The sequence below is a fragment of the Diceros bicornis genome, chromosome 2 (genome assembly GCF_020826845.1).
Source record: "Diceros bicornis minor isolate mBicDic1 chromosome 2, mDicBic1.mat.cur, whole genome shotgun sequence".
NCBI lineage: Eukaryota > Metazoa > Chordata > Mammalia > Perissodactyla > Rhinocerotidae > Diceros > Diceros bicornis.
The window spans coordinates 84,679,743-84,707,206 of NC_080741.1; the positions used below are offsets into that span (position 1 = coordinate 84,679,743).

At 38.9% G+C, this 27,464-nt stretch overlaps 1 protein-coding gene across 4 annotated transcripts in view; it reads left to right on the top strand.

Annotated features, from left to right (window-relative positions):
• Positions 1 to 27,464, top strand: part of SYN2 (synapsin II) — a 296,790-nt gene that overhangs the window by 108,122 nt on the left and 161,204 nt on the right. For all 4 annotated transcript variants that reach the window (XM_058565297.1, XM_058565302.1, XM_058565310.1 and 1 more), the window contains exon 2: positions 27,166 to 27,223. In XM_058565297.1, coding sequence (XP_058421280.1) covers positions 27,166 to 27,223 — 58 coding nt within the window. The remainder of the gene's footprint in view (positions 1 to 27,165; positions 27,224 to 27,464) is intronic.

Genomic DNA, 27,464 nt, shown 5'->3' on the forward strand with positions numbered 1-27,464 from the left:
GATAGACTTAGCTTATTTGCTGATTCATGGAGCTACATGTCAACTCTTTTTGGAGAGGTAGCCTAGAGAAAGACTAGCAATAATGAACCCATAGCCCCCAGACAGCAAAAATTGTGGATCTTCCTGAACTCTTGGGAAAAGGAAATGAAAAACTCCTCCTAAATCAGATTTCTGAGCTTGAAACTAGGGATTTTTGTGAGGAGACTGTGTTTCTGATTGCCAGAATGGAAAAAGGGAGCATGGTCAGAGAAAGGTTGGGATAAGAGGGGAAGAGAATGGGGACACAGTTAGGAGAGGGAAAAGGGAAAAGGTAGCTAGGGATGCAGAGGGAGAGAAAGATGACCTGAAAGAATAGTGGCTGTGGCCTCACTGTGGTTTTGTGATTGGTCGGTGATCTGGTGCAAATGAATTTTTACTGGAGAGCTGTTTCCTAAGAGTGGCCAGAATTGCCTTAGGTTTGACCTTAGTAGTCACCATCCTCACAACCCTTTTCTAGTCTTGAGGGACTTGGGATCCAGAGTGAGTTTTACATGTGGAGAAAGAGGGGAGGAGGTGTTAAATAACAGCTCTCCTCCTCCACAGTAAAGATTCTCAGAGCAGTTCCTGACATTTTACAGAAGATTTCTCCTTGTTGCTTATAAATGTTATTATAAACACTGGGGTCTAGGGCATTCTTGATTGGAATTTAACCTCAGGGGAAAGCAAGGTCACTGCAGTTTCAATATCACCCAAGAATTTTCTGTAGAGTAAATATATTGGATGGAAGTTATATAAAATCAGTGCAGTTAGTTAAAACCACATGCCCCTTTCCCCACCTTCATGGATATGTAAAAAGACTCACATAAGATGTACTATCACTGTGACTTGTCCTTGCTCACAAAAGCTTCCAAACACAGGATCATTGTATCCAGCTTTTATTCCTAGAGAAAACTACAAAGCAATTTCTTCCAGTAGTGACTACTGAGTCATTCTGCATATATTTATTGAGTGACAAGTGTGCTAGGTGCTTTGGATTCAGTGTTGAGATAGACAAATTTAATCCCTAAGTTGTACCTTAGCAAGGTACAAGCGTTAGGAAAAGGATTATCCTGTTTTGTTTAAATTTAGTCTCAAAATCTACAAGGAAATGCTGGAAATTACTTCAGATATACTGCTCTGGATTTTGTACCATTCAGTGATGGCTCATATAAGATCTCATCATTCATTGTTTATAAAGCCCCTGAGAGACAGAACTAACTATCTCCCAGCCCACTCTCCCAAATAACGTCGGAAACTGGAACCAGTAGCATTTTGGATGATATGAGTGGGTAGTGCCAGGATCTGTAATATAACCTGCTAAAAATTTTGCTTTGAGGTTGCAGTTAAAGTTGTCAAGTTTTAAATCATCTCCCCTGTGTCTATATGTTTTCTGCCTTTTGCTGTTCTGGGAAAGGATAGAACTACCTACCCAGAAGTTAGTGGCATCTTCCCCAGAGGCAAGAGTCAGCCTTCCTGGAGTGAGTTGGAAAACAGGAATTCCCAGGTCTTCCTATCTTGGCCCTCTGTGCCACATTCTGCTTAGTCTTAATTCTGAGCTCCTACTACAGCGAGGGTGTTAGATGATATGGTGGTTACAGAGGTGAATATGACATGGATATTGCATTCAAAGAACTTAGTCTGGTTAGGGAGATGGGACATATATAGGAAGAGCTAACTAAAAAGCAAGAGCAGGAAGTCTTAGCCGAGTGATGTTTGTGCAGTGAGAGGTAGCATGGAGTGATGGAAAGGGCAGTGAGCGACCTTACAGTTAGAAGATCTAGGTTCAAAGGCTTAGTTTTGTGTTCATGAGCAAATGAACCTTTCTTGTTTTAGTTTATTCATCTATAAATTGGGGATAATGATCTTCACCCTTCCTAACTCTCAAGGTTGTGTAGTACGGGTCAAGTGAGATACTGTATGAGAAACTTTGGAAAACACAAATGAAAATACAGACACAAGTGGAAAGTGATCTTCTCCCATTCTACAGGTGAGGAAACAGGCATAGAGAGATGAAAAACCTTACTGAAAGTCCCATGTGCCTGTGATGAAACAGCTGTCCTTAGTTTAAGCTCAAAATAGAATGACTTTTTAAAATTTTTCTCCGTCCTTCAAAGACTGTCCGTTGCAAGACTAAGTATGCTGTTGGCCCTATATAAAATGTGTTTTGGTACAGTGTGAGGAAGTTTAGGGGTCTATATTTTATGTAAGGATAGTGGTTATAGGGATATACTGTCACCGTATTCATTAGGCTTGGCAAAGCTTTAACACAACACTGTCCAATAGAAATACAATGCAAATTGCAAATGTGAGCCTTATATGAAATTTTAATTTTTCTAGTAGCTACAGTTTAAAAAAAAAATGAGAGCAAACAGGTGAAATTAATAATATATTTTATTTAACAAAATATATCGAAAATTCTCATTTCAACATGTAATCAGTATAAGATAAATTATTAAAGAAATGTTTGTATTTTTTCATACTAAATCTTCGAAACTGGATGTGTATTTCACCTCACAGCGCATCTCAGTTTGTGTAGCTACCTTTCAGGTGCTCAGTAGCCACGTGTGGCTGTTGCTATCCTATTGCACAATGCAGCCTTCCACAATCTCCATTTTTTCCACCTTTCAGTTCTGGCTTTCTAACCTTCATTCCTGTCCTCGCTATTTTCTTTTAATGAATCTGTTTATTTTCCCCTTCTTTGGTCCCTAGGGAAGTAAGCTTCTTTTCTAAGTGTCAGGTATCTTTCTTTGCTCAAAAAAAAATCTTCTCTTCTAGCTGCTATTTGAAATCAGCTTGAGCTGCATCTTTCCTTCACTGTGAACATTCAGCTCTTTTGAACTGAGCTTCCCATCCCATTTTACTTATATATCTGTCTCCTAAATTTTGTACTCCTTGAGGACAAAGATAGTCTTTTATTCATTTCTGTAATCCCAGCGACCTAGCAGTTTCTGGCCCCTAGCAGAAACTTGATAAATTTTTAATAATTGAACAAAGAGGTAAGCTGTGTACCTTGCCAGCTCTTTTTCCCCCAACAGTGATTTTTCTCTCTAATGATAGCTCTTGTTACAGAGCAGTGCTGTGGCACATATAGGCAACCCTTGTTATTTGTGGTTTTAATTATTTGCAGGAAAACAAATAGCCAGAATTTTAGACCATATTCTACAGTTCTTTCCAGAAGCCCTTTCTTCAGTCACTTTTCAGGTTGTCTGATTTTACCTATGTCAGGAAAGCCTTCGGAGTCTATTAGGCTTGGCTCTTTAACTGCCTACTTCTTGATTCCTGATGTTTCTCCCAGGTTCATTTCCTTTCCTTCTCGCCTTCATACCTGCCTTTTTGCTCTCTCTCTCTGGACCTTCCCTTCACCATGAATTTCATAGGCATTCCCAGCCCCAGTTGACCTTAAGGTGGGAGCTCCCTAACAGCAACTTATCATGAAACTGCAGTTATAGACCATTGAACTTAGAAAGGATGTTAGAGATTCAAGACCAGAATTCTTCACGTTTTTTAAAATAGCTGATTTTTTTTTTCAAACAAAGCTTTAGGCAGAACCCAATCTATAAAACTGGTGAAAATGGAGCTGCAGGGGCCGGCCCCGTGGGGTAGTGGTTAAGTTCATGCACTCCGCTTTGGCGGCCTGGGGTTCACAAGTTTGGATCCCAGGCACAAACCTGTGCATCACTCATCAAGCCATGCTGTGGCAGGTGTCCCACGTATAAAGTAGAGGAAGATGGGCTCAGATGTTAGCTCAGGGCCAATCTTCCTCACCAAAAAGAAAAAAAGGAGCTGCTTTGGTTGAAATGGGTTTGGGGGTTCCCAGGGATAGTCTGTGGCTCCACAGAACATAGTTTGAGAACCACTAGTCTAGTTAAACTCCCTCACAGTACAAACAAGGAAGCAGAGAACTAGAGAAGTGAAACCACTTGCCTAATCCACACAGCCAGCTAGTAACAGGATCTGGACTAGAACCCAGGTTTCCTTTCCAGATCAGTGCTCTTTTAACCACAATTTACTGTTTAGAGCCTCGTTTTCCAAGGGGAGAAGACAGTAACAATGAGTCTTTTATTTATTCTCCTTGATGTGATCTGACAGGGTCCACCTCTTCTTCCCTGCTAGTAAATCAGGTTGGCCCCCCTCTTGTTATTGTTTTTCTGTAGAACCCAGGCCGGGGCTTGCCTTAGCCTTTGTTCTGTTCCCAGTTTTTGTAGTGCCAAGAAGGATAGGGAGAGAGCGGATTCAGGCAGGCCATGGTGGCACAGATGTTTCCTGTCCCTTGGCTAGTCTGGCTGCACCTTTCAGAGGCAGCCAAATGCCATGGCCAAGTGTGTCTTTCAGGGCCTTCCAAGCCCTTGGAGGTGGTAGGTGTTTATAACTGCAATTTCCTCATTAGCTTCTGTTTTTCACAGGCCTCTAGCCACTACCTGAGGGAATACATCTAAGTCTCTACTCTGAGAGTCATCAATCATTCAAAGCTCTCTGTGGTCTGGCCATAACCTGCCTCTGTATTCTTATTTCCCAGTGTCCCTTTCATGCATCCTTTGTTTTCTCCCAGAGTACTATGTTTTCTCCCCTTCCTCCTCATCTTCACCTATTAAAATATTACTTAGCTCTCCAGATCAAGTTTAAGTGCCACCTTCTTCAAGAAGCCTTTATTAATTTCCAACTGTATGCAATCTCCCTCTGTTGTAGTATTATAACTTTTTAGCCTCATCACCCATCATTCCCTGCCTCATACTTTATGTACAGCAACTTTGCACATACTGTGTTGTTTCTCACTTCCATGCCTTTGCTTATGCTATCCATTTGGCCAGAATTCCCTGTCCTAATTTTTACTTCACTTTTATCTGGCTAATTCCTATTTAAATTTAGGATGGGCTCAGGCATCACTTCTCTAGGATGCCTCCCTGAACCCTCCAAACTGAGTTAGGCTACTCCCATAATAGAATGTTCTTATCTCTGTCTTTGTACTTACACATTATATTTTATCTATTTATATCTGTCTCTCACACTAAACTGTGTTCCAAGGGAGCTATCTATGCCTTGTATTTTCTATCTCTAGCGTCTAGCAGCATCTTACTAATAGTAGACGCTTAATAAATATTTGTGGGATAGATGAATAAATAACTTTTTATATCATTATCATGGTTTGAGTTATAGTCTACATTTTTGGTAACTATTTTGGTAACTATTTGTCTACCACTAGACTACAAGTTCTGTGAGGGCAGGAAAGGGATTGAATCTTACTCACCCTTTTGTCCCTCACAGAGCCTCATTCATAGTAAGTATATCAGTTAGGGTGCTCCAGAGAAACAGAACCAATAGGAGATATATAGATATATTTTAAGGAATTGGCTTACGTGATTTCCAGGGCTGGAAAATCCAAAATCTGTAGGGCAGGCCACAGTCTAGGAACTTGGGCAAGAGATAATATCACAGCCTTGAATCTGAAATCTGTAGGGCAGGCCAGTAGGCTTGAAACTCAGGCAGGATTTCTATGTTAGTCTTGAGGCAGAATTCATTCTTCTCTGGGAAACCCCAGTTTTTGCTTTTAAGGCCTTCAACTGATTGGATGAGACCCACACACATTATCAAGGGTAATCTCCTTTACTTAAAGTCAACTGATTGTGGATATTAATTACATCTACCAAAAACCTTCACAGCAACATCTAGACTAACGTTTGACCAAACAGCGAGGCACCATAGCCTAGCTAAGTTAACACGTAAAATTTAATCATCACAGTAAATGACCAATAAATGTTTGCTGAATTGAAATATGCTTGAGATTCTTATCTGAAGCTCAGAAAAGAGAACAATCTTGCTTCTGTTTCCAGCAGTGATTTTAACTCAGTGATTTTTAACCTGAAAATCCTCCACCACTAAACTCCTATCAGCTTTGAATAAAAAATAACATTCTTTAAAATATATAACTGAGTTTGCAAGGAGGTAATCAACTCTCCAGAGGCCGAAAATGAAGACAGACTGAGTAGTAAGTCTATAAGATGATGTTGTATCAGGCCTCTTGGGATATCTGTCTTCGTAACCTTGAGACTTGGATTTTAATACCCACACAGGAACAGGAAATGAAGACTTGAGTCTTCACAAGACAGGCATTAAAGCTGAGACCCACAAATGAGACTGGGGCCTTAAGTAAAATGGTGGATAGAAAAAAAATCTTATTAATACATGGACACAAGAAAGTTGTTTATCTCAGCCTATGCTCTGGATAGAAAAAAAAGTCTTTCTGAGAATTCAAAACCATAGATCTGTCTTCAACTGGGTTTAGAGTTTGGATTTATACAGCCTGTGTAATCTGAGTTTCTGCAAGTTGCTAACATAAAAAGTATGCGCAGCCAGTGATACCCTGGGGTGCCTAGCAGAAGAAAACACAAACCCTCTTAAGACGATAAAAGAGCCAGCCCTGATGGCCTAGTGGTTAAAGTTCAGTGTGCTCTGCTTTGCGGCTTGGGTTTGGTTCCCAGGCACAGAACCACACCACTCATCTGTCAGTAGCCATGCTGTGGCGGTGGTTCACATAGAAGAACTAGAATGACTTACAACTAGAATATACACCTATGTACTGGGGCTTTTGGGAGGAAAAAAAAAAATAGACCCTTACCTTACACCATACACAAAAATTAACTCCAAATGGATTAAAGACTTGAATGTAAGACCTGAAACTATGAAACATCTAGAAGAAAACATAGGCAGTATGCTCTTCGACATCGGTCTTAGCAACATATTTTCAAGCACCATGTCTGACCGGGCGAGAGAAACAATAGAAAAAATAAACAAATGGGACTACATCAAACTAAAAAGCTTCCTAACAGGTGTTAGCTCAGGGTGAATCTTTCTTAGCAAAAGAAAAAAGAAAACCGAAAAACACTGGTTCCCTTGTAAAAAAAAAAAAAAAACGATGATTAAAGATCTAAAACTATAGGATGATAAAAACATCTATAAAATTAATATATTTAAAATGATTAAGGATAACAAAAGAATTAAAAACATGTGGATAGAACCAGATACCGTGAATAACATAAGGCAGATATAACAGAATTTCCAGAAATAAAAAACAGTCATTGAAATTAAAAGCATAATGGACTGTTTAAACAGAAGATTAGACACTGCTGAAGAGAAAATTGGTGAACTGGAAAGTAAGGCAGAAATTACCCATAATGCCTCTCAAAGAGAAGAGAAATATGAGAGCAAGGTTAAGAGACAAGGAGGATAGAATGAGAAGATCCAATATATGTTCAATAATAGTTCTACTTGAAAACACCAATTTGTAAAGGTACATGCCACCCCTGTGTTCATTGCAGCATTATTCATAATAGCCAAGACTTGGAAGCAACCTAAGTGCCCATGAAGGGACGAATGGATAAAGAAGATGTGGTATATATACACAATGGAATACTACTCAGCCATAAGAAACGATGAAATCCAGCCATTTGTGACAACATGGATGGACATTGAGGGTATAATGCAAAGTGAAATAAGTCAGAGGGAGAAGGTCAAATACCATATAATTTCCTTCATTAAGTAGTAGATAATAACAACAATAAACAAACACATAGGGACCGAGATTGGATTGGTGGTTACCAGAGGGGAAGGGGGGAGGGAGGAGGGTGAAAGGGATAATTTGGTACATGTGTGTGGTGATGGGTTGTAATTAGTATTTTGGTGGTGAACATGATGTAATCTATGCAGAAATAGAAGTACAATGATGTACACCTGAAATTTTTGCAATGTTATAAACCAATGTTACTCCAATAAACAAAAAATTAAAAAAAAAAATAGTTCTAGAAGGCGAGAATAGAAAGAATGGAAAAGAGGCAATATTCAGAGGTAATGGTTGAAATTTTTCCAAAATTGATGAAAGACCTCAATTAGGAAGCACATTAAGTTCCAAAGGATAAAGTAAAATAAAACCACTTGTAAACATATTGTAGTGAAACTGCATAACAGCAAAGACAAAAAGTAGATCTTAAGAGCGTCCAAATATAAAAGAGATATCCTACAAGAAATCACAATTAAACTGGGAACAGTGGCAAAGTAAACAAAAGAATAATGTCCTCAAAAGCTGAGAGGAAAAAAACCCCACTCAATCTGGAATTTTCCACATAGTTAAACTTTCATTTAAAAGTGAGGGTAAAATAGAGACAATTTTAGACAGATAAGACATCAGGTTTACATTTCAGAGATTATTTCTGAAAGAACTACTAAAAATGGATATTCTTCAGGAAGCAGGAAACTAAATCCAAAAGAAAGTAGTGACGTGAAAAAAGCAGTAGTCAGCAGAGAATGGTAAACATGAGTAAATCTAAAAAATAAAATAAGAACAAAAAACTTGACTATACAGAATAACAACAAAAATAATGACTAATTTAAGGAGTATAAAAACAAGGTGAAATTAGAATATTGGGCAATAATAATATGTGACATGGCAGGAGAGCAAAGAGAAAAGAGAAGTGATCAGTCTTAAAGCATACTAAAATTTAGGAGGACAGTAGAGCTACTGATTAAATTTATACTTGATATGTAAAGTATGCATGTTAAAAACAAAGTTAAGGGTAACCACACAAAGAATAGAAGTAAAATGTGTAATTACCAGACAATTTAAAGGGAAAAGACTTAACACAAGGGACCCCATACAAGAAAGATCAGCTCTGCATATTTTGTAATAACAAACATTTAGAAAACCTAAGTATCCATTATTGGGAGAAAAGATAAATAAATTGTGATATATTCAAACAATGAAAATAAATGAGCCAGGGTTTTATGTATTACCATAAATACATGTCAAAATTATAACACTGAGCGGAAAAAGGCAGCTTATAGGCAATAGATATAGAATAACACTGCTTATATAAAGCCCCCAAACAAACAAAAGAGTAGTATATATAGTTTATGGATACACACAAGTAAAAACTGTATAAATATGTATATGGAAATAGTAAACATTAATTCAGAATAGTTATCCCTGGGGAGAAGAGGTGGAGGAATGGGATTGGGGAGGAATGTGCAAGAAATTTCAACATTGTATATTAATGTTGTATTTTTTTAATCTGAAGAAAATATAGAAAAATATTAAGATTGACTAAGCTGAGTGGTGGATCAGCAGGTATTTGTTATATCATTCTTTAAATATTTCTTGAAATCTTTCTTCATTTAGACAAATAATGAGCTTAAATTTGTAGAAATGTGTATAGCTGCTTGAGGATTTCAATTAGTTAAGTTTATTTTTTCCACAGTAAGGCATGATATAAAGTGATGGCAGAAATTTTGACAGATAACCACGGCATCTGATTAAAATTCATAACTCTAAAGAAATAAGAGACTTGCATTTCACTAAGATCATGTTTTTCCTAAGTGGTAGTTTGCCAAGAGAAAGCAACACTGAATAAAATCTCAGATTTGTCCAACTTCCAATACTTGCTGCTTTACTCGTGTTTGATCTGACCAATCCAGAAGAATTTCATTAAGTTCTAGTTGTCATGTCCTAATAACATAAATGGAGCATTTTCTAAGAGGAGCCTTCAGGCTGAGACTGTTTAAGAGAACAGGGACAGTGCAGCTTGTAGAAGTGAAGTCTCAAGGGGGCCTGTTCACTGTCCCCCATAGTGCAGACATGTACGAGAAAGGAGCAGACTGGTTTTCTGTGGGCAGAGCCAAAACCAAACAGCAAACTTCAAGGTGGCAGTTTTCAGCCCAGTTTAAAAATCACCTGTCTGAAAATGAAAAAAAACAAAAAACACCTGAAAATAGTAATTTTTCTGATGACCCCTTGTTATGAATATTGTAAATTCTTGCATTGAGGTGGGAGGTGGGATTTGATGGCCTAATTTTCAGTTTCCTACATGTGAATGATAGAGATAGACTGTTAAGTCTTTAAGCCACTCAAGCAAACATAGTCACATACCAGAATTATTGACACAAAGGGAGAAGCTACTCTTGGTCTCAGGATTTCAGCTTTATTTTAGGAAAATCCTCGAAGTATAGAGTCTGGAACCTGGGAAATAAACAACATTCGAGTAGAAATCCCCCTTCAAGAGACTACTGTCAAGGTTTCTGTTTTATCATTCCCCAAATTCCAAATTATTGACTTCTCAGGTCTTCAGAGGCCCTCTCCTGGTCATGGGCAAACCAGGAAGCAAGGAACTGGCTCCATCCTACCTGTCACCCTTATCCCCATTGTCCTGTCACTTCCTCTGTGCCATATGCATATCCTATATTATACCATAACTGCACCACCGCTTAACAGGGCTTTGTGAATTACACTTTCATGCTGCAATGCTTTTGTTTAAGCCACTTCTTTACTTAAAATGCCCTTTCCACATCTCATACTGAAATCCTACTGTTTTAACTCTCATACTGTCAGAGCCTGAAAATGCCTTTAGAAACCATATGGTTAAATCTCCTTTACATATGAATAAAATGCAATTTAAAGATTTTATTTATTTTATTTTTCCTCCCAAAGCCCCAGTAGATAGTTGTATGTCATAGCTGCACACCCTTCTAGTTGCTGTATGTGGGACTCGGCCTCAGGATGGATGGAGAAGTGGTGCCTCGATGCGCACCCGGGATCCGAACCCGGGCCGCCAGCATCGCAGCTCGCGCACTTAACCACCAAGCCACAGGGCCGGCCTAAAATGCAATTTAGATGGATTCCTAAGCTATACAAAATTTCTCCCATTTACCCTATAATCAGAATTTATCACTCCCTTCTCTGTACTATAGAACAAACAGAAAATCAGGTATGTAGAATGTCGGGGACGTTATCTGTTCTAAGTTAACAGTATCTTTGAAGTTTCAGTATCCTAACAGTATCTTTGAAGTTTCAATATCCTAACTCTAAAAGAGCACAAGGAATTTTTATTTTTAATTGTGCTAAAATACACATAACATAAAATTTACCATCTAACCATTTTTAAGTGTACACTTCAGTAGTGTTAATAAGGACATTCACATTGTTGTACAACCAATCTTTAGAACTGTTTTTTTTCATCTTGCAAAACTGAATCTCTATCCATCAAACAACAAATCCCCATTGAACATAAGGAACTTTAAAGAGCTGTTTTATCATGTAAAGTTGATAAAAGAAATAAAGGAATTTTTAAAGTATATATGTCTTAGCTAAAAAGAAACTGAAAGCTTTAATTTCAAGAGTTGGAGAGTTGTTTAGAAGCCTGGTAAAGAAAAGATTTTTCTCTTGAAAGCCAGTATGGGAAAAAAGAAGATTAATATATATAACGGTTGATTATTAGTGAGAAAGCTACCAAATTGTATCTTAAAGTGTTGGTTATCTTTACTGTCTTGTGTAAGTATCCATTTTTAAAGCTACATTTTTATGACAAAAGTCATACTTCCTAGGAAGCCATTTTAAAGTAATAATAGAAATTGTTATGCTCAATTGTTTTTTAGTACAAAATTCTGTTTAATCTAAAAAGTAAACTAGAAAAGCATGCATAAAAATGAATAGTTTAGAAAATTATTAGTAAATTGTGAGATTTAAAAAATGAATACTCTTTAAAAATTCTTTTTGAATAATTCCATATTTTAGAAGTAGTGAAAAGTGGTTAATAAGATCTGCTCTGGAGTCACTTTGCATGGTCTCAAATCCTGAATCCACCAGTCAGAAGCCGTATGACCTTGAACAAGTTAATCTCTCTGTGCCTTAGTTATCTCATCTGTAAGATTAAGAGATAATGCTACCTGCTTTATATGATTGATGTGAGAACTAATTGAATAAGGTGTGTAAAGTCAGCACAGTAACTAGTGCTTACTAAGTACTTAATAAATATTAGCTATTATTAATTTTACTGTAGTTCATATAATTCTGGTGCTTGAACTCTGGTATAAATAACCTACTGTACTTCTGTTAACACTAATTTATTTTTATTCTTCTTTGTGCCAGAGCTGGGTGAGGTCTATAGTCTTTCCTTCCCCTACCTCCCACCCAGTGCTTTGCATACTGCTGGACAAATAGTAGATACCTTATCTAATGAATCGTTGTTGAATGAATAAATGATGAGAATATTTTAAAAGGTTTATAGAATATATTTCATTATAACAGTATGGAATAATAGACTCCTTTCAAAGGAATGTATCCAAACGCTAAGAATAAAATGAACTGGGTTTTTAGGCAAATCACTTCGGGTTGGTTTTTAAAACTACACTTTTGGGCTTGTTGAATGTGAGGAGCATTTCAATGGATCATTAGAGGCAGCTAAAAGGATAGACAAATTCATTGAAGAGAAGAGAGCCAGAATAGCACCATATATCTTTGCACGTCTGTACTAAGGCATGAGCTTCTATCCAGAGCCATTCTGGACTAAACTTGAATTGAGAAGAGATCAGTGTTCCCGCTGCAGGACCTTGGGCCATTTTTTCTCTTTAAACCTTACTTTCTTCACCTATAGAAATGAAGGGGATAGCATTTAAGGTCCATTTCTCTATTCAGAACATGTATGGTTACATCTTGCTAAACTCTGGTGCATCTGGGAGCCTGTGGCATGTCTCTTCCAGGACAGTGCCAGTTCTTCTCCCGGCCTGCCAAATTCAGTCATTAGTGCCTATTCTGGTAAATAATATCTCCTGCTGAATTGGTGCCAGTTGGAAAATTGAGAATGGAATGTGCCACCTGGGTTTGGATTTGGAAATCCACAAAATGTTGTTGCCTTGAGGTACAAGGATGTTTCTCCGGAGCCATGGTGGTGAGTAGGCTGATAATGCCAGCCATGGCAGTTTGCACTTGGACTGGGAAAAGAGGGTCAAGTCTCCGTTGCTAATGAGGGGAGAGCTCTTTTCTTATTTCCTTCTAGCAGTTTGCTATATGAACTGTGCCCTGGTGATGCAGTATTACAAACAGAATCAATGCATCAGTGAAGTGATAAAAAATAAATAAAACTTTCTTATGCTTCTGTAATGCTTAGCTGTTTATATTCTTTATCATACTTGATCTCACAAGCACTCTGAATGGAAATCAAGTCCTAAATTTCCACATCCTATAATATCATTTAGGGATCTCTATCTGTTGGGTTCCAATGTTCTTCGATTTTTGGGAGAGTTGCTTTCTTGCTGTAAAGAGGCAGCAAGGTGAAATGGAAAGGGAATGTGGTCTACCTCTAACTAGGTGTTTGACCTTGAACTAGTCAAGTATTTCCTCTCTCTGGACCTCTGTTTTCTCATAGATAAAAGGTATCTAAGCAAAATTTTCCCTTTCAGAAGGCTGAGGGAATATTATGTTATCAACATCTCATATGAGAGTGAAATCTATAAACACTTGAATAACTGGTATGTTGATTTGTACCTAAAATAGAACATTAAGACGGAGGATGGTCTCATCACACACTGGAGTAAATGACCATATTTCTGTCTATATAAATGCCTGATCAGCATTCAAACAATGAATCCATTTTGTTGAAATGCTCCCCTTGATCTGGACTTCCCAGCCTCTAGAACTGTGAGAAATAAATGTCTGTTATTTAAACACCCAGTCTATGGTTTTTGTTATAGCAGCTTGAGGAGATTATATCTATCTATATCTATATCTGTATCTGTATTCAAAGGACTCAACATAGGCACATTGTTTAACCCAATGATTTTTACATAAAAAAGGGGAAGAAAAGGTCCTAAAATGTGTGGATGGGTGCTGTGCTACATACTTTACATACTCATTTATTCCTTCAACAAATATTATTGGGCACCTAACATGTACCAGGTATTATAATAGAGCTGGAAATGGGATTGATACAGCAGTTATGACAGCAAGGTCCCTGCTCTCATGGAACTTATATTTTGGTTGGGGAGATGGATAATAAGTAAATAGTCAAGGAAATTTTAAAATAAAGATGTCTATGAAAATAATTTAGAGAGAATGACTAGGAGGGGAAGGGGGACTACCTTAGCTCAGGTAGTTAGAAAAACATCACTGAGGAGGTAATGTGTGAGCTGAGGCTCAAATAGTGAGAAGAAGCAGGACATGCAAAGATCTGGCGGAAGGATGTATCCGGCAGCAAGTGCAAAAGCCCAAAAGAGATGGTAAGTTTAGCCTGTTCGAGGAATACATTAAAGGCAGGGTCATTTAAATCTAACAAACTTTAGAAATAGGTATTATCCTTATCTTATAGATGAGGATACAGAGAGGTGAAGAGCCCAAGTTGAGGTATTAAGTTGAGGACCTGAGATTTAAACCTAGGTTAGTCTGGCTCTAAAATCCGTGCTCTTTCCACTGTGCTATGCCTCTCAGCAATTGATTAAAATGCAAAAATTCTGAGTTGGCTTGAATAACTTGTTTCTATGTAACATGGTGGGGAAGGTACTCTTTCTTTTTATTCAGAGTGTATACCCCAGATGAAAGATGTAAATGGCTATTTGTTTTTGGCATTTGGTGAACATACAGTATTGTGTATTCTTGTGTGATATTGTTTTATGTATTGTGGTTCCTCATTCCCTCAAGTCCTGGGTGGGTGGGTGTCCTCTGCCAGGCATCAAGCAATAGGTCTTTAAGAGTGTTGTTGTAGGCTGAATGTTCGCCACCCCCACCCTCCAATTCATATGTTAAAGCTCTAACACCCAATGTGATGGTATTTGGAGGTGGGGGTTTGGGAGGTAATTAGATTTAGATGAGGTTATGAGGGTCCCCATGACAGGATTAGTGTCCTTATAAGAAGAGGGAGCGAGACCAGAGCTCGCTAGCTCTCTCTCTCACCACCGTGTGAAAACACAGCAAGAAGGTAGCTGTCTGCAAGCCGAGAAGAGGGTCTTACCAGGAGCTGGTGCTGTTGGCTGGCACCTTGATCTGGACTTCCCAGCCTCTAGAACTGTGAGAAATGTCTGTTGTTTAAGCACTCAGTCTATGGTTTTTGTTACGGCAACTTGAGACGATTATATCTATCTATATCTATGTCTCTATCTATCTATGTCTCTATCTGTCTATCTATCTACCTATCTGTCTATCTATCTATCTATCTATCTATCTACCTACCTACCTACCTATCTACCTACCTATCTATCTATCTGTCGAGAGATTTATTATAAAGAATTGGCTCACACTGTTATGGAGGCTAAGTCCCAAGATCTGCTGGCAAACTGGAGACCCAGGAGAGCTGATGGTATAGTTTCCATCCAAGTCTGAAGGCCTGAGGACTGGGAGAGCTGATAGTATAAGTTTCAGTCTGAGTCCAAAGGCAGAAGACTGATGTCCCAGCTCAAAGACAGTCGGGTAGAGAGTGAATTCTCCCTTACTCCACCTTTTGTTCTATTCAGGCCTTCAATGGATTGAATAAAGCCCACTCACACTGGGGAGGGCAATCAGTCCTGATTCAAATGTTAATCTCATCCAGAAACACCTTCACAGACACACCCAGAATAATATTTAGCCAAATATCTGGATACCTATGGCTCTGTCAAGTTGACACATAAAATTAACTATCCCAGGTGTGCTTTGTTGAAGGCAGTGGCGAATATGGGGGTGAGTGGTTGGGAATAGGAAGGAAATGTGAGACACAGTGCACACCCTCACGGGGCTTCTGATACAATAGGAAGGAGGAGGCACACGTAAATGAAAAATAAGTGGATGATACTAAGTTGTGTCTATTTAAGGAGATGAGCGAATGGGTTTCAGACTTAAGCTTTCAGAGGAAGGAGAAGCCACTGCAGGAGGGGAGGACAGGGAAGATTTCATAAGGGAGGCAGAACGTGTTTTGGACCTTGAAGAATGAGGAAAGTGGGGATTTCCTTTTCTTTCTTTCTTTCTTTTTTTTTTTTAATGTTACTTTGCAAGTAGTCTTAATAAGCTTTAAGATACATGCTAAGATAATTCATAAAATTTGTATGAGAAAAGAAAGTAAAAGACTCGCCATCCAGTTTTCTTGAGGCTTGACAATAATTTGGATAAAAGCAATGAGAAAATGATGTTTGTCCCATTCCACTTACAAATCTAGATGCAATAATTCTATGTAACATTAATTAATAGAATCCAATTAAGTATTAAAAAGAACATTATATGATAAAGTAAGATTTATTCCTGGATCCAAAGGCTAGAAGAAAAGTAGAAAATCTGTGATTGCTTCACAGGTGAATTCTCCCAAACATTTATGGTAGAAATAATACAAGTTCCACAAAAACTCTTACTTCTCAACTCATTCCATGAAGCCAGCATTATTACTCTGATACCAAACCAGACAAAGACACCACAAGAAAAGAAAACCACAAGCCCAAATCCCCGATAAACATAGATGCAATTCTTAACAGCGTTTTAGCAGATTGGATCCCATGATATATAAAAAGGATCATGCATTATGACCCAGTGGGGTTCATCCCAGGAACTCAAGTTTCATATAATAGTTGAATATCAATCAATGTAATTCACCACACCAGCAAATGTAATAAGAAAAACAGTATCATCTTCTCAATAGCATAAGAAGCCTTTGAAATTACCTTTGTGTGTGTGTGTGTGTAGTGAGAACACTTAGCAAATTTTTGTGGTGAGAACTCTTAGCACATTTCAAGTGTACAATACAGTATTGTTAACTATCTTCACCATGCTATGCATTAGATCTCCAGAACTCATTCATCGAGCATAACTGAAACTTTGTACCCTTTGACCAACATCTCATTTCCTCCTTCCCTCAGCCCCTGACAGCCACCATTCTACTCTCTGCTTCTGTGAGTTTGACTATTTTAGATTCCACATATAAGTGAGATCATGCAGTATTTATCTTTCTGTGTCTGGCTTATTTCACTTAGCATAATGTCCTCCAGCTTCATCCATGTTGTTGCAAATGGCAGGATTTTCTTCTCTTTTAGGCTGTATAATATTGTATCACATTTTCTTCATCCATTTGTCTGTCATCAGACCTTTAGGTTGCTTCCATATCTTGGCTATTGTGAGACAGAGGTGATTTCTAAGTGGACCAAAGCACAGAAGTGGTAGTTTAACAAGATAGTTGGGAAACAGTGTCTGAAGGGTAAATTGATGTAGTTGTACCAATCAGTGTCTAAATGGTAGCAGGATGGGGCTCCTGCTTTTTCTCGTGCAGGTTGTTCACTGCACAAGGGCATCTGACTGAGGAAACAAATGGAGGATGAAATGTAGCCTCACGTTCTGCTCACCAAGCCAAATATCCTGGTACAGAGGTGTGTCCACCCAGAGCAAGAGGTGCCTTTTTCTAATTTATCCAAAGACTCTGCAGCAGTCTTGCAGGAAGGAAAAAGAAATAGTGGGAGATAAGTTTGAGGTAGAAGGATGGAGTCAGATCACAGAGGATGTTTCCTTGTATCTAGACTGCTACAGATGGAATTGTGCAGCTTTGATGGTAGTGGTGATTGTGGGTATGATTTGTGACCCTACACTGGAGTCAAACCTGGAGATTTGTCAATGCTGGAAACCCTGTTTATCTGGCATAAAATAAACTATATCTTTTGAAAATTACATTTGCTTGATGTTTCTCCAAAGCGAACTTTGTAACTGACCCACTTTGCTCCAATATCAAATGAGCCTGATTTAATTTTATAAGCCAGTCATGGAAAGAGAATCTGTCCAATGACTCTAAAGCATTCTGTTCTGTAGCTCCACTATAATTACAGACAAATGCATCTAATCTTCCCATCATGTATTCTCCTGAGTTACAGGATTCTTTTTTTTTTTTTTCTGTATTTGATAATCTTGTTATCTTGTGATACTGCATCATTTAATTATTCCCCAAAATAGAGATCTTCAGAAAATCTGCTCAGAAAAAGTGATTTGCTGTTCCCAACTGAAGTCACAGCTGGGGTGTTTACTCAGAAATTAGTCATTTTCAGAGCTTCGAGATTGCTGTTTTTCTTAAGGGGTTTCATCTGCCACCTAAGGCTGTTGAAGCCTTCCTGCAGATCGCTTGAGGGAATTTTATAAACTCCAGAGAATGACTAAGTAGGTACCCTAAGAGATCTTCAAGCCCAGGACTCTGTATCAAATTGAGTATGGTTGCCCTCTCTGATATTAACCTCCAAATGTCTAGCAATATTCAATTCAATAACTCCATAATCATTTCCTGAGCATCTACTATGTGCCAAACGGTAGGACAGGCATTGAGAGTACAAAAACAAATCAGGACAGTCCCCATTTAAAGAAGAGTACAGTCTCTAAACTTGATCATCAGAAGCGCCAAAATTTAATTTGGCTAGCTCTGCCACCTACTAACTGCTGCATTTAAGCACGTCACTTAATTTATCTGAGCCTCATTTTCCTACAAAACCAGTAACATTGAGATGACATTCCTGTAAGGCATGAAATATTGTGATTAATTTGGGTTATCGGGGATGAATGACATTGTATATAGTTACTCAGTGTTTTCTTTCCCTCCTCCTTCACAGTCTTCTGTCCCCTTTAGATCTTTACCTTTACAGACTGAAAAAGACACATTATTTCAGCCTTTCCTAAAACCAGAGCCTTTCCATTTTGTTCTGTTTTTCTCTGGGCCATTTCATCATATCATTTGTGTTCAGATAAGTGGACGTTATATGCTGCATCACAAATATGAAAGTGCTATGGCTTGTACAAGATGAGGTTGGAGTGTAAGAAATGCTTTATGTTGGGTTTCCCATAAACTTTCTGATTATAACCAACATTTTTTCACCTTTCACTCTCTCGATCTTTTTGTGTTTTGTCTGTGATATCTCACGGGACTGATGTCTTAAGGAAATAATTTTCTGTCATTTCAGGTTACTTTACTGGATTGTAGTTGAACACTATATTGATCCTCGGATAAGATTATTTCCCCTGAATATGTTTTCTTACACTTAGTCACATTAAAACTCCTCTGCCACTTTTCTGCCCACGTCCACATCTTCTTTCAGTTTATCACTAATCAGCTTGGCATTTTAATCCCTGGAAGAGCTGAATGCCATCTGCAAACTTGGCAATTTCCCCATGCACTCTTTTCCAGATCATTTATATGAATGTTAACTAAGACACCATGCAGCTTGCCTTCTATCTAAGAAGTGCCTTAGTTGCAGAACATTTGATTTAACAACTTAATTACTGAATTAATAATATCAAGGACCAGCTACAGAACATTGCCTTTATCCAGGAAAGTGCTCACTTCTTCCTGTTCTTTGTTTCTTATTCCTAAACCAATTATCCATAATAGAAATTTCTCCATGTACTGAAAGAAAGTTTTATGGTTCATGAATTAGGTAACAAGTCCAAATTGGAGTTAAGAACCCTTTACCAATGTAAAACCCTACCTAACTATTTTAGGTCTCATTTTTGTCTCTGTTCCAGAACATCTATGGTCAGAGTCCTATACCACTTTCTATCACTTTATTAAATCCTGTTTTTTAATATCACTGTCATTTCCCAGCTAGCTTCTAAGTTCCTAGGCCTAATCAGTCAGATGATCAATTGAGTTGCCAGATGAGTACTATGCAATAGCTGTTGGTTTGCCCTGTACCAGTAAAACAGCAAGTCCTAAAGTCTGGTTATTGTACCAGCTTCCCAAATGATCTTTAGCCCTGGTTTGCTCCCTCCAGTCTCTTCCACATTCCAGACAAAGTAGTCTCTCAGATCATAGGCACATCGGACCTTTCTGCTTAAAATTTTTGACAGTATTTTTGGAGACAGTTGGGAAAACTTGAATATAGGCTCAGCAAAGATGTTAAAAAGTATTATTAATTATTAAGTAATAATTAATTAGTAAAAAGTCATTACCATATGATAGGCAAATTTATAGAGAGAAAGTAAATTAGCGATTACCAGGGACTAGGAAGAGGGAAGAATGGGCAGTTATTGCTTAATGGCTACAGAGTTTCTGTTTGGAATAATGAAAAATAGTGATGATGGTTGCACAACATTGTGAATGTACTTAATGCCACTGAATTGTATGCTTAAAAATGGTAAAAATGGCAAATTTTGTTATATATATTTTGCCACAATAAAAAAAAATTTGAAGTCATTACCAGTTAGAGATATTACTTAAAATTTTATAGAAGAAATGACATGATGTTTGGGATTTGCTTTAAAATACACAAACAATAGTCCCAACAACAACAGTGAGGGTGATAGATGAAAAGATTGGCAAAATGTTAACTATTGAAGATAGAATTTTCCATAATAAAAAGTTTTTAAAAAAATATTTTGGAGGCTAGCCATTAAGCCCCAACTACTCAGCCTGACATTTGAAGCCCCTTGCCAATCTGTCCCTTCTCTTCTCAGGAGCCTGAGCTGTCACTGCTCAGCTCACAGTGCTCTTCCCTCCAGTCAGCTGGCCTGCTGAAGTGCTGTGTGCTCACGCAGCCTCTGTGCCTTTGCACTCACCTTTCAATTCCTCTTCTTCCTTTTTATGTGGCAATTCCTACTCATTCTTTAAGACTCAGCTCCGTCTTTGGAGCCTTCCCAGACTTCTTCAGGCAAAGAGAACTGCTCCCTCCTTTGGGTTCTCACAGAGCCTTGTTCAGACTCCTGCTACAGCTCATGATCTGTATTACAGTCTTTTATTTATGCTTCTGCTCTCCACCAACCTGTGAGATTCTTGAAGGTAGAGGACACTTAATTTTTACTGTACATCTTTCTGAGCTATATGAAATTTTTGTTGTTGTTGTCTTAGTTGTGTACTTTAAATATTTTTTAAAGGAAAAGATTGAAAGGTGGGAATGTGAATACTAGTTATAAATCTTACGAGTTGAAAGGGACCTTAGCAATTATCCATATGGATACTGGTCTCCTTTTCTAGACTGTGCTTTCTCTACTTGGCAACTGCTAATGCATTTTTACATTTCCAGCACCTACCACTGGGTGCTCAGTAAATTGTTGCTGAATTTATTGACAGACCACAGCCTTTCTGTCTACAGGTTGCAAAAAGCCAACTGTCTAGCTTGGGGTGTGTGGAAGCACGCTTTTTACAAGAAAGAATTAATTTTTGGGCATGTTGTGTCAGTGCAGCAAATAAACACCTGGAGGGATATCCTTGGACTAGTGGAGTTGGTGGCTATTCAGCTGGCTAAATTGTTGGTTGAGCTGAGACTACAGCGTGTCTGCAGTACACATCTTGCCAGTGGGTGGCGGCAGGTGCTCACAAACTCTCTCCAAGACCAGCAGGCCTGATTTTTACCTTTTGAGTGTAGGTTGGAGATAGGAATCCTCTTCTATTCCTAGTATATTTTCTAACTTCTTAAAGCCTTGAGATGATTGGCTGAAATAATATGGCCTGAATTAGAAACAGTAAGAGCCAGAAATTAAGCACCTTGTTAAAGATAAATGTCTAGACGGTGCTGGACTAGTTCCAGAGCTCCAAGAAAGCCTTCTCCCTACATGCCTTCTAGAGTCTGTGAATGCATTGTTAGTACTTTCATCTTCTAGCTGGAAGTTTTGATCTTTCTGCAAACCTCAGTCACTTGGGAGAGGATTTACACTCGAGGTTGTTTATAGGTCCTTTAGTTCCAATGTGGATGGAGATTGAGAACAGATTTTCATGTGGGGAAGGATAGGGAAGAAAGAACATGACACCCTGGGACATACATATGCAAGAAGAGAGGAGAAGACGACTGGCCAGCAAAGACAGACTCAGTCTACTCAGTTTTGAGATTAGCTTCTACATTTGTCCAGCCTAAACCACGACTCCTAACGTCTCCAGTCAATAAACAAGCCCTGATTGTGAACCTACTAAGTACACAGCTTGGTGAAGGAGTTGGAATTTTATAGATACAATGATTATATTTGTACACACTTTAGCTCAAAGCATATAATCTGACAACAGGACATAATATTTAAAATCCAGAATGTTCTGGAAAATCCAGGGCTCACATATGGGATGGTCTTTGCTCTGAAGCATTATTACGTAATCTCGTGGTCTGAGGCTGAGGGTGGGAATGGGTATCACAGACTGTTAGACAACTGAGTTTTAAAGATGGTATCAGATGATGATGCTATGAGCCAAATATCATGACACTAAATGTGATGAAAGTTCAGAAGAGGAAGAAGCTGTGTTGGCTGTGGTGATAGTAAAACAGCAGTAATACTCAGTACATAAATGTTTGTTGCATTTTGCTAATAGTACTCCATATTTGCATAGTATTTCAGGGTTTCCAAACACTTCATGTCAGTTATTCTCATCTGGTTTCATTAAGTCTTCACAACAAACTGTGAGTCAGGTGTTATTAAATGAGGTAGAGTACATAAAATACTTAGAGTAGTAGTTAGTGCATAGTGAATCTTTGCTATTATTATTAAAATTATTATTAGCCCTACTTTATACGTGAGGAAACTGAGGCTCAGAGAGGCAGTTACTCGCCGAAAGTCACACAGCTGAGAAGTGGTAGAACTCGGCCTGAATTCAGCTCCCCTGGCTCCTATTTCTAGACCTTTCTCCATTATCCTAAGCATAAAAGAAGGAGTATTTAAGCTGGGCTTGCCTAGGTTGGGCCAAGTTTTGAGGGGGCTTTAGCCTTGAAGCCTCTGAAATCCTTCTCCTCAGCCTCACAAGTCCTAGTTGGCAGGTGGATGGGAATTGATGAGTTATTCACTGCCTTGAGTAAGAAGAGTTAAATCTAGAAGCCTCTACTCATTTTAGCAATAAGGGAAAGATGGTTCATTGCCTGGTCCATGAAGGAAGCTGCAAGCCATTAAACTCACATAGATCCTCAGCTGCTAGGCTTATTAAGAAAATGTTACAATAGGGGGAAATTGACAACACAGGCACCATAGATATTTTTAGTCTGTGCTTCAAGGATGTATATTTTGAGTTCTGTTTAGGATTGAGCACAAGGGGATGAATTTGGATTGATTTGACAAGACTGCCAGTCAGAAAGTCCTTACTGAGCACCTTCTGTATGCCCAGCTTATGGAAGGGACTGTGGGGGCGAAACTAAGGGAGGTGAAGTAACTTCCCCAAAATTTCAGACACTGGGGAGAGTGATAAAATCTTTTTCTTGGTTGGGGACAGTATGGCAATATCAATAAAAACTGTAACTGTGTCTATTCCTTGCACCAGCAATTCTGCAATAAATTATTTATCCTTCTGATGTACTTGGTGTCTATAGCTAATAATACTAAATTGTGTACTTGAAATTTGCAAAGAGAGTAGATCTTAAGCATTCTTACCACAGACACACACAAATAGTAACTATGTGAGGTGATGGATGTGTTAATCTGATTGTGGTAATCATTTCATAAAGTATATGTATATCAAATCATCATGTACACTTTAAATATATACAATTTTATTTGTCAATTATACTTCAGTAAAGCTGGAAAAAAAATAAATTATTTATCCTATGGATATAGTCTTAAATATAAGACATTGTAGCACTGTTTGTAACAGCAAACATATAGTTAATTACTATATGACCTTCAAATGGAATTTTATGCAACTGTTAAAAAGAAAGAGGTCCATCAGTATGTGCCAACAGCATATCACTAAGATGTATTTTTAAGTGCCAAAAAAATCGAGGTTCAAAAAAGAAGAATTTATGTAGCATGATGCCATATATATATGTTGAAGCATATATGAATGCAGATATAGCCACACATTTTCCCCACACTGGATAGATATGCTTGCAGCTGATAATGGGGAGAATGTGTGAGGAGACAGAAATGGGAAAGCAGAAACTTTTAGTTTTCATTTTATCCTTTTATGTACTTTTGAAGATAGATTGATCAATTTAACCATATGACATAGTAATTTTTTAAAATGTAAGCCATTTTTTAAAATGTAAGCCTAAAGGGTACAGCTAGGTTTTACACCTGGACTGTGATTCCAGAACCCATTCCCTGGATTCTAGCACACTGGTTCCTAACAGTGCTCTCATAGTATCAGAAAGTGTTTTTGTGGGGGCCAGCCCCGTGGCTTAGCGGTTGAGTGCACATGCTCCGCTACTGGCGGCCCGGGTTCGGACCCCGGGCGCACACCAACGCACCGCTTCTCCGGCCATGCTGAGGCCGCGTCCCACATACAGCAACTAGAAGGATGTGCAGCTATGACATACAACTATCTACTGGGGCTTTGGGGGAAAAAAATAAATAAATAAAATTAAAAAAAAAAAAGTATTTTTGTCGCTTGCTTGTAAGTTACAAAATTTTTCATGAAAATACCTGGAACCAAAATGTCCAAGGGCCAGGAGCTGGGAGAATTGCTCATTCTCCAAAAGGCTCTGTGCCCCATCCACCTGCCTGCCATCTTGGCTCCTTTTCTGTAAGATTGGCTAAGCCAAGAGAGGTCAGTGACCTGGAGCCAGGAAACATAGACTAAGATTTCCAACAGGACAAATTACCTTAAGGAAAAGGCATTAAGATAATTGGAGAGGTGGGGGTGGGGAGAAGGCATGAAAACAGAGTCACTAGCCAACTTGGTCAATGGGCAGGTACAGGAAGTGGCAGATAAACTCAGCTAGAATTTATAAATATACTTTAATATCACTATTTAAAACCCACAAAATAAATCAGTGAATTTAAAAACTTGACAGTATGTAAGCACTTAGGTGTAAACTGTTAGTTCTAAGCTTAACTCCTTTGAACTTTTCTGTGATTTGGACATAGTATTTAACTGCCTTGGGTATCAGTTTCCCCATCAGTCAGATGGACAGCACTACCTGTCCTGGCTACTTCAGAGTTGTAAGGAACAAATAAGGCAAGGAATGTGCTTTGAAAAGGTCAGGCATCATACAGAATGAGAGGTTATTGTTAATGTCTCTGAGACTTACCTCATAGGAGAGCTATTTTGAGACAGGAAGATGGGAGGAAGCATTGGAAAAGCATTGCTGGTAACAAGGTAGACACACCTCACCAATGCAAGAAAGGAACCTCATGGATCATTTACTCTAGTTCCTCCTTTTTATAGTGGTGAACAAAGACCTACAGAGTCCAAGATCTGCAGAGCAGTGTAGTACCATGCATAGACTATTATTTAAACCCATAAATAAGACAGAACAGTAGCCAAAGGGAGGGGATATGTTATAGGACCCTTGCCAGAGGGGCTTGCTGAACTATGAATGTTGGTTGAACAGTAACCTGGAAGCAAGGTGATGAAGCTTAGTAAGGAATTGGGGCAGAGGTGGGGGGATGGACTTCAGTGATCCAGCTCCAGGATGGCTGAGTGCCTCTAAGGAGCAATTTTTTTTTAAACTAATGGTAAGATGTCCAGTTTTTTTTTTTTCTCTTTTAGGAAGATTGGCCCTGAGGTAACATCTGTTGTCTATCATCCTCTTTTTCTTTTTTCTCCCCAAAGCCCCAGTAGATAGTTGTATATTCCTAGTTTTAGGTCCTTCTGGTTCCTCTATGTGGGATGCCACCTCAGCGTGGTTTGATGAGCAGTGAGCAGGTCCGCGGCTAGGATCCAAACCAGCAAACCCCCGGCTGCCAAATCGGAATGCACGAACTTAACCACTACGCCACTGGGCTGGCCCCTGAGGAGCAATTTCAGGGTGGCCAGAGACTTGGATAGGACAAATGATAACTTCTAGAATGGACAGTTCCAGAACCTAGAGAGGAAAGGAAATAACCTGGCCTCGTGCTGGGTAGGTCACTGGAACCCGGGTAGGAGGTATTGGTAGTGGAACTAGTGCTCACGTCAAGTCCCTTTTGAGCAGAAGAAGGAAAACGGGGGGAAAAAAACATGCAATGCAGCACACGTGGCAAGTCAGTTTTTGTAATGGTGGGAAGTGAAGATGAAGAGAATGAATCAGCAGAGGGAGACTGTGCTGTGCGGTGCCAAGGGCATTGGAGTCAGACTTGGGTGTGAATACTGGCTCTCACTCACTTGCTGTATGACCGTATGATTGATTATGCCATTTTCCTCCTCTGAATCTTGGTTTCCTCGTCTTGAAAATGAAGACCTTTCTCCCTATCTCATAGTTGTTATGAGGATTAAATGAGATATGCTTGAAAACAATTAGCACACAGTTTCTAGAACATGATGCCCAATAAATGTTGGTTTATTCCTTTATTTTGGGGAAGGACTTCTAGAAAACCTCCAGTGAAACATGCTAATTTGAAATTTCAAGCACTGGGAAAGCAAGCCTCATCTAACTAACAGATACAATGTGGAAAGGCCCTTTTTACAAATGGAGAACCAGCCTAAATGGGCAGATAAGAAAATCTTATGGGGGGAGGGTAGGTTAAGGGCAAAGTAGGAATGGATATAAATTTATAAGCATAGACACAGTCCACTTATGAGGGGCTGTGAAGCCATTAATGCATTAATGTGAGGTTCCTCCAGATCCTTGACAAAATGGGAAGATAATAAGTGCTGTATAACTCACCCTGACTCATTTTCTTGACTGCTCAGAAATATAGGATAGATGTTGTATTCAATTATGGCAGCTTTCCCCAGCCTTTTTTCCCCCCCTGGTATAATTAACTCTCTCTCATTCGTTGATTATCCTTTAATCCTTGTTTTGTTGGTTGTATTTGCTTTTTAAATTATTAATTGCCTTAAATCCTTTTTGGATGGATGGGTATGAAGAGGTAAAATGATAACAGTTTCTTTAAGAACTAAAATTCCAAGAGTGGAAACCAACTAGAAAATTAGAGTGAAACGTAGGATGGAGGAAGATAAGGAAACTATAGAGATGCATAAGATTGACATAGTCTTTACTAGGAATAGTATTAGGGAAATTCCTACTTCATTTTTTTTTTTTTTTTTGTGAGGAAGACCAGCCCTGAGCTAACATCCATCACCAATCCCCCTCTTTTTGCTGAGGAAGATTGGCCCTGGGCTAACATCTGTGCCTATCTTCCTCTACTTTGTATGGGATGCCACCACAGCATGGCTTGACAAGCGGTGCGTTGGTGCGCGCCCGGGACCCGAACCTGCAAACCCTGGGCCCCAGAAGCGGAGCGCACGCACTTAACTGCTATGCCACCGGGCCGGCCCCTCTAGACTTCTTTTGTAGCTAAAAGACCAGGGATGTTATTATAAAATCACAAAACCTGAGAGTGAAAAGGTGTTTTGGATTATTTTATAGATGGGTAAGTTGAACATTAGGGAGACGAAGTGGTTTGCTTGAGGCTCTCTCTCATGGTGATTCAATAATAGAGTTAAGGTCTAACCCTAACCCAGGTCTCTTGACTTTCATTCCGGGTTTCTGTCTGCTGTAGTCCTCCTCTTTGTGATAGTGAATTTCTGACATCCAACACTTGTACAAAACTAATTTGCGTGGGTTTTTTCCTTTTTCCAGGGCCAAGTGCTTTCGGGGCAAAAAAGTCCTTGGAGATTATGATATCAAAGTAGAACAGGTAATCAGTCTGAAGCCCAGAGCTGCATCTGCATCATCATCATTCCCTCTTGTCATCCCAGAGTGAACCATCTCGTTCTACTGAGCAGAGTACAATGTCCATCACTGGGTTCCAGGCTCTCCATCTCCTCAACTCCACCCTTTCCCCAGGATTTTTCCCTCTATGAGATGTGGTCCTGAAGGCTGCATCTTTCAATTTCCCTGACTTCTTTTCATGGTTCTGGTGTCTGTAGAGAGGCAAG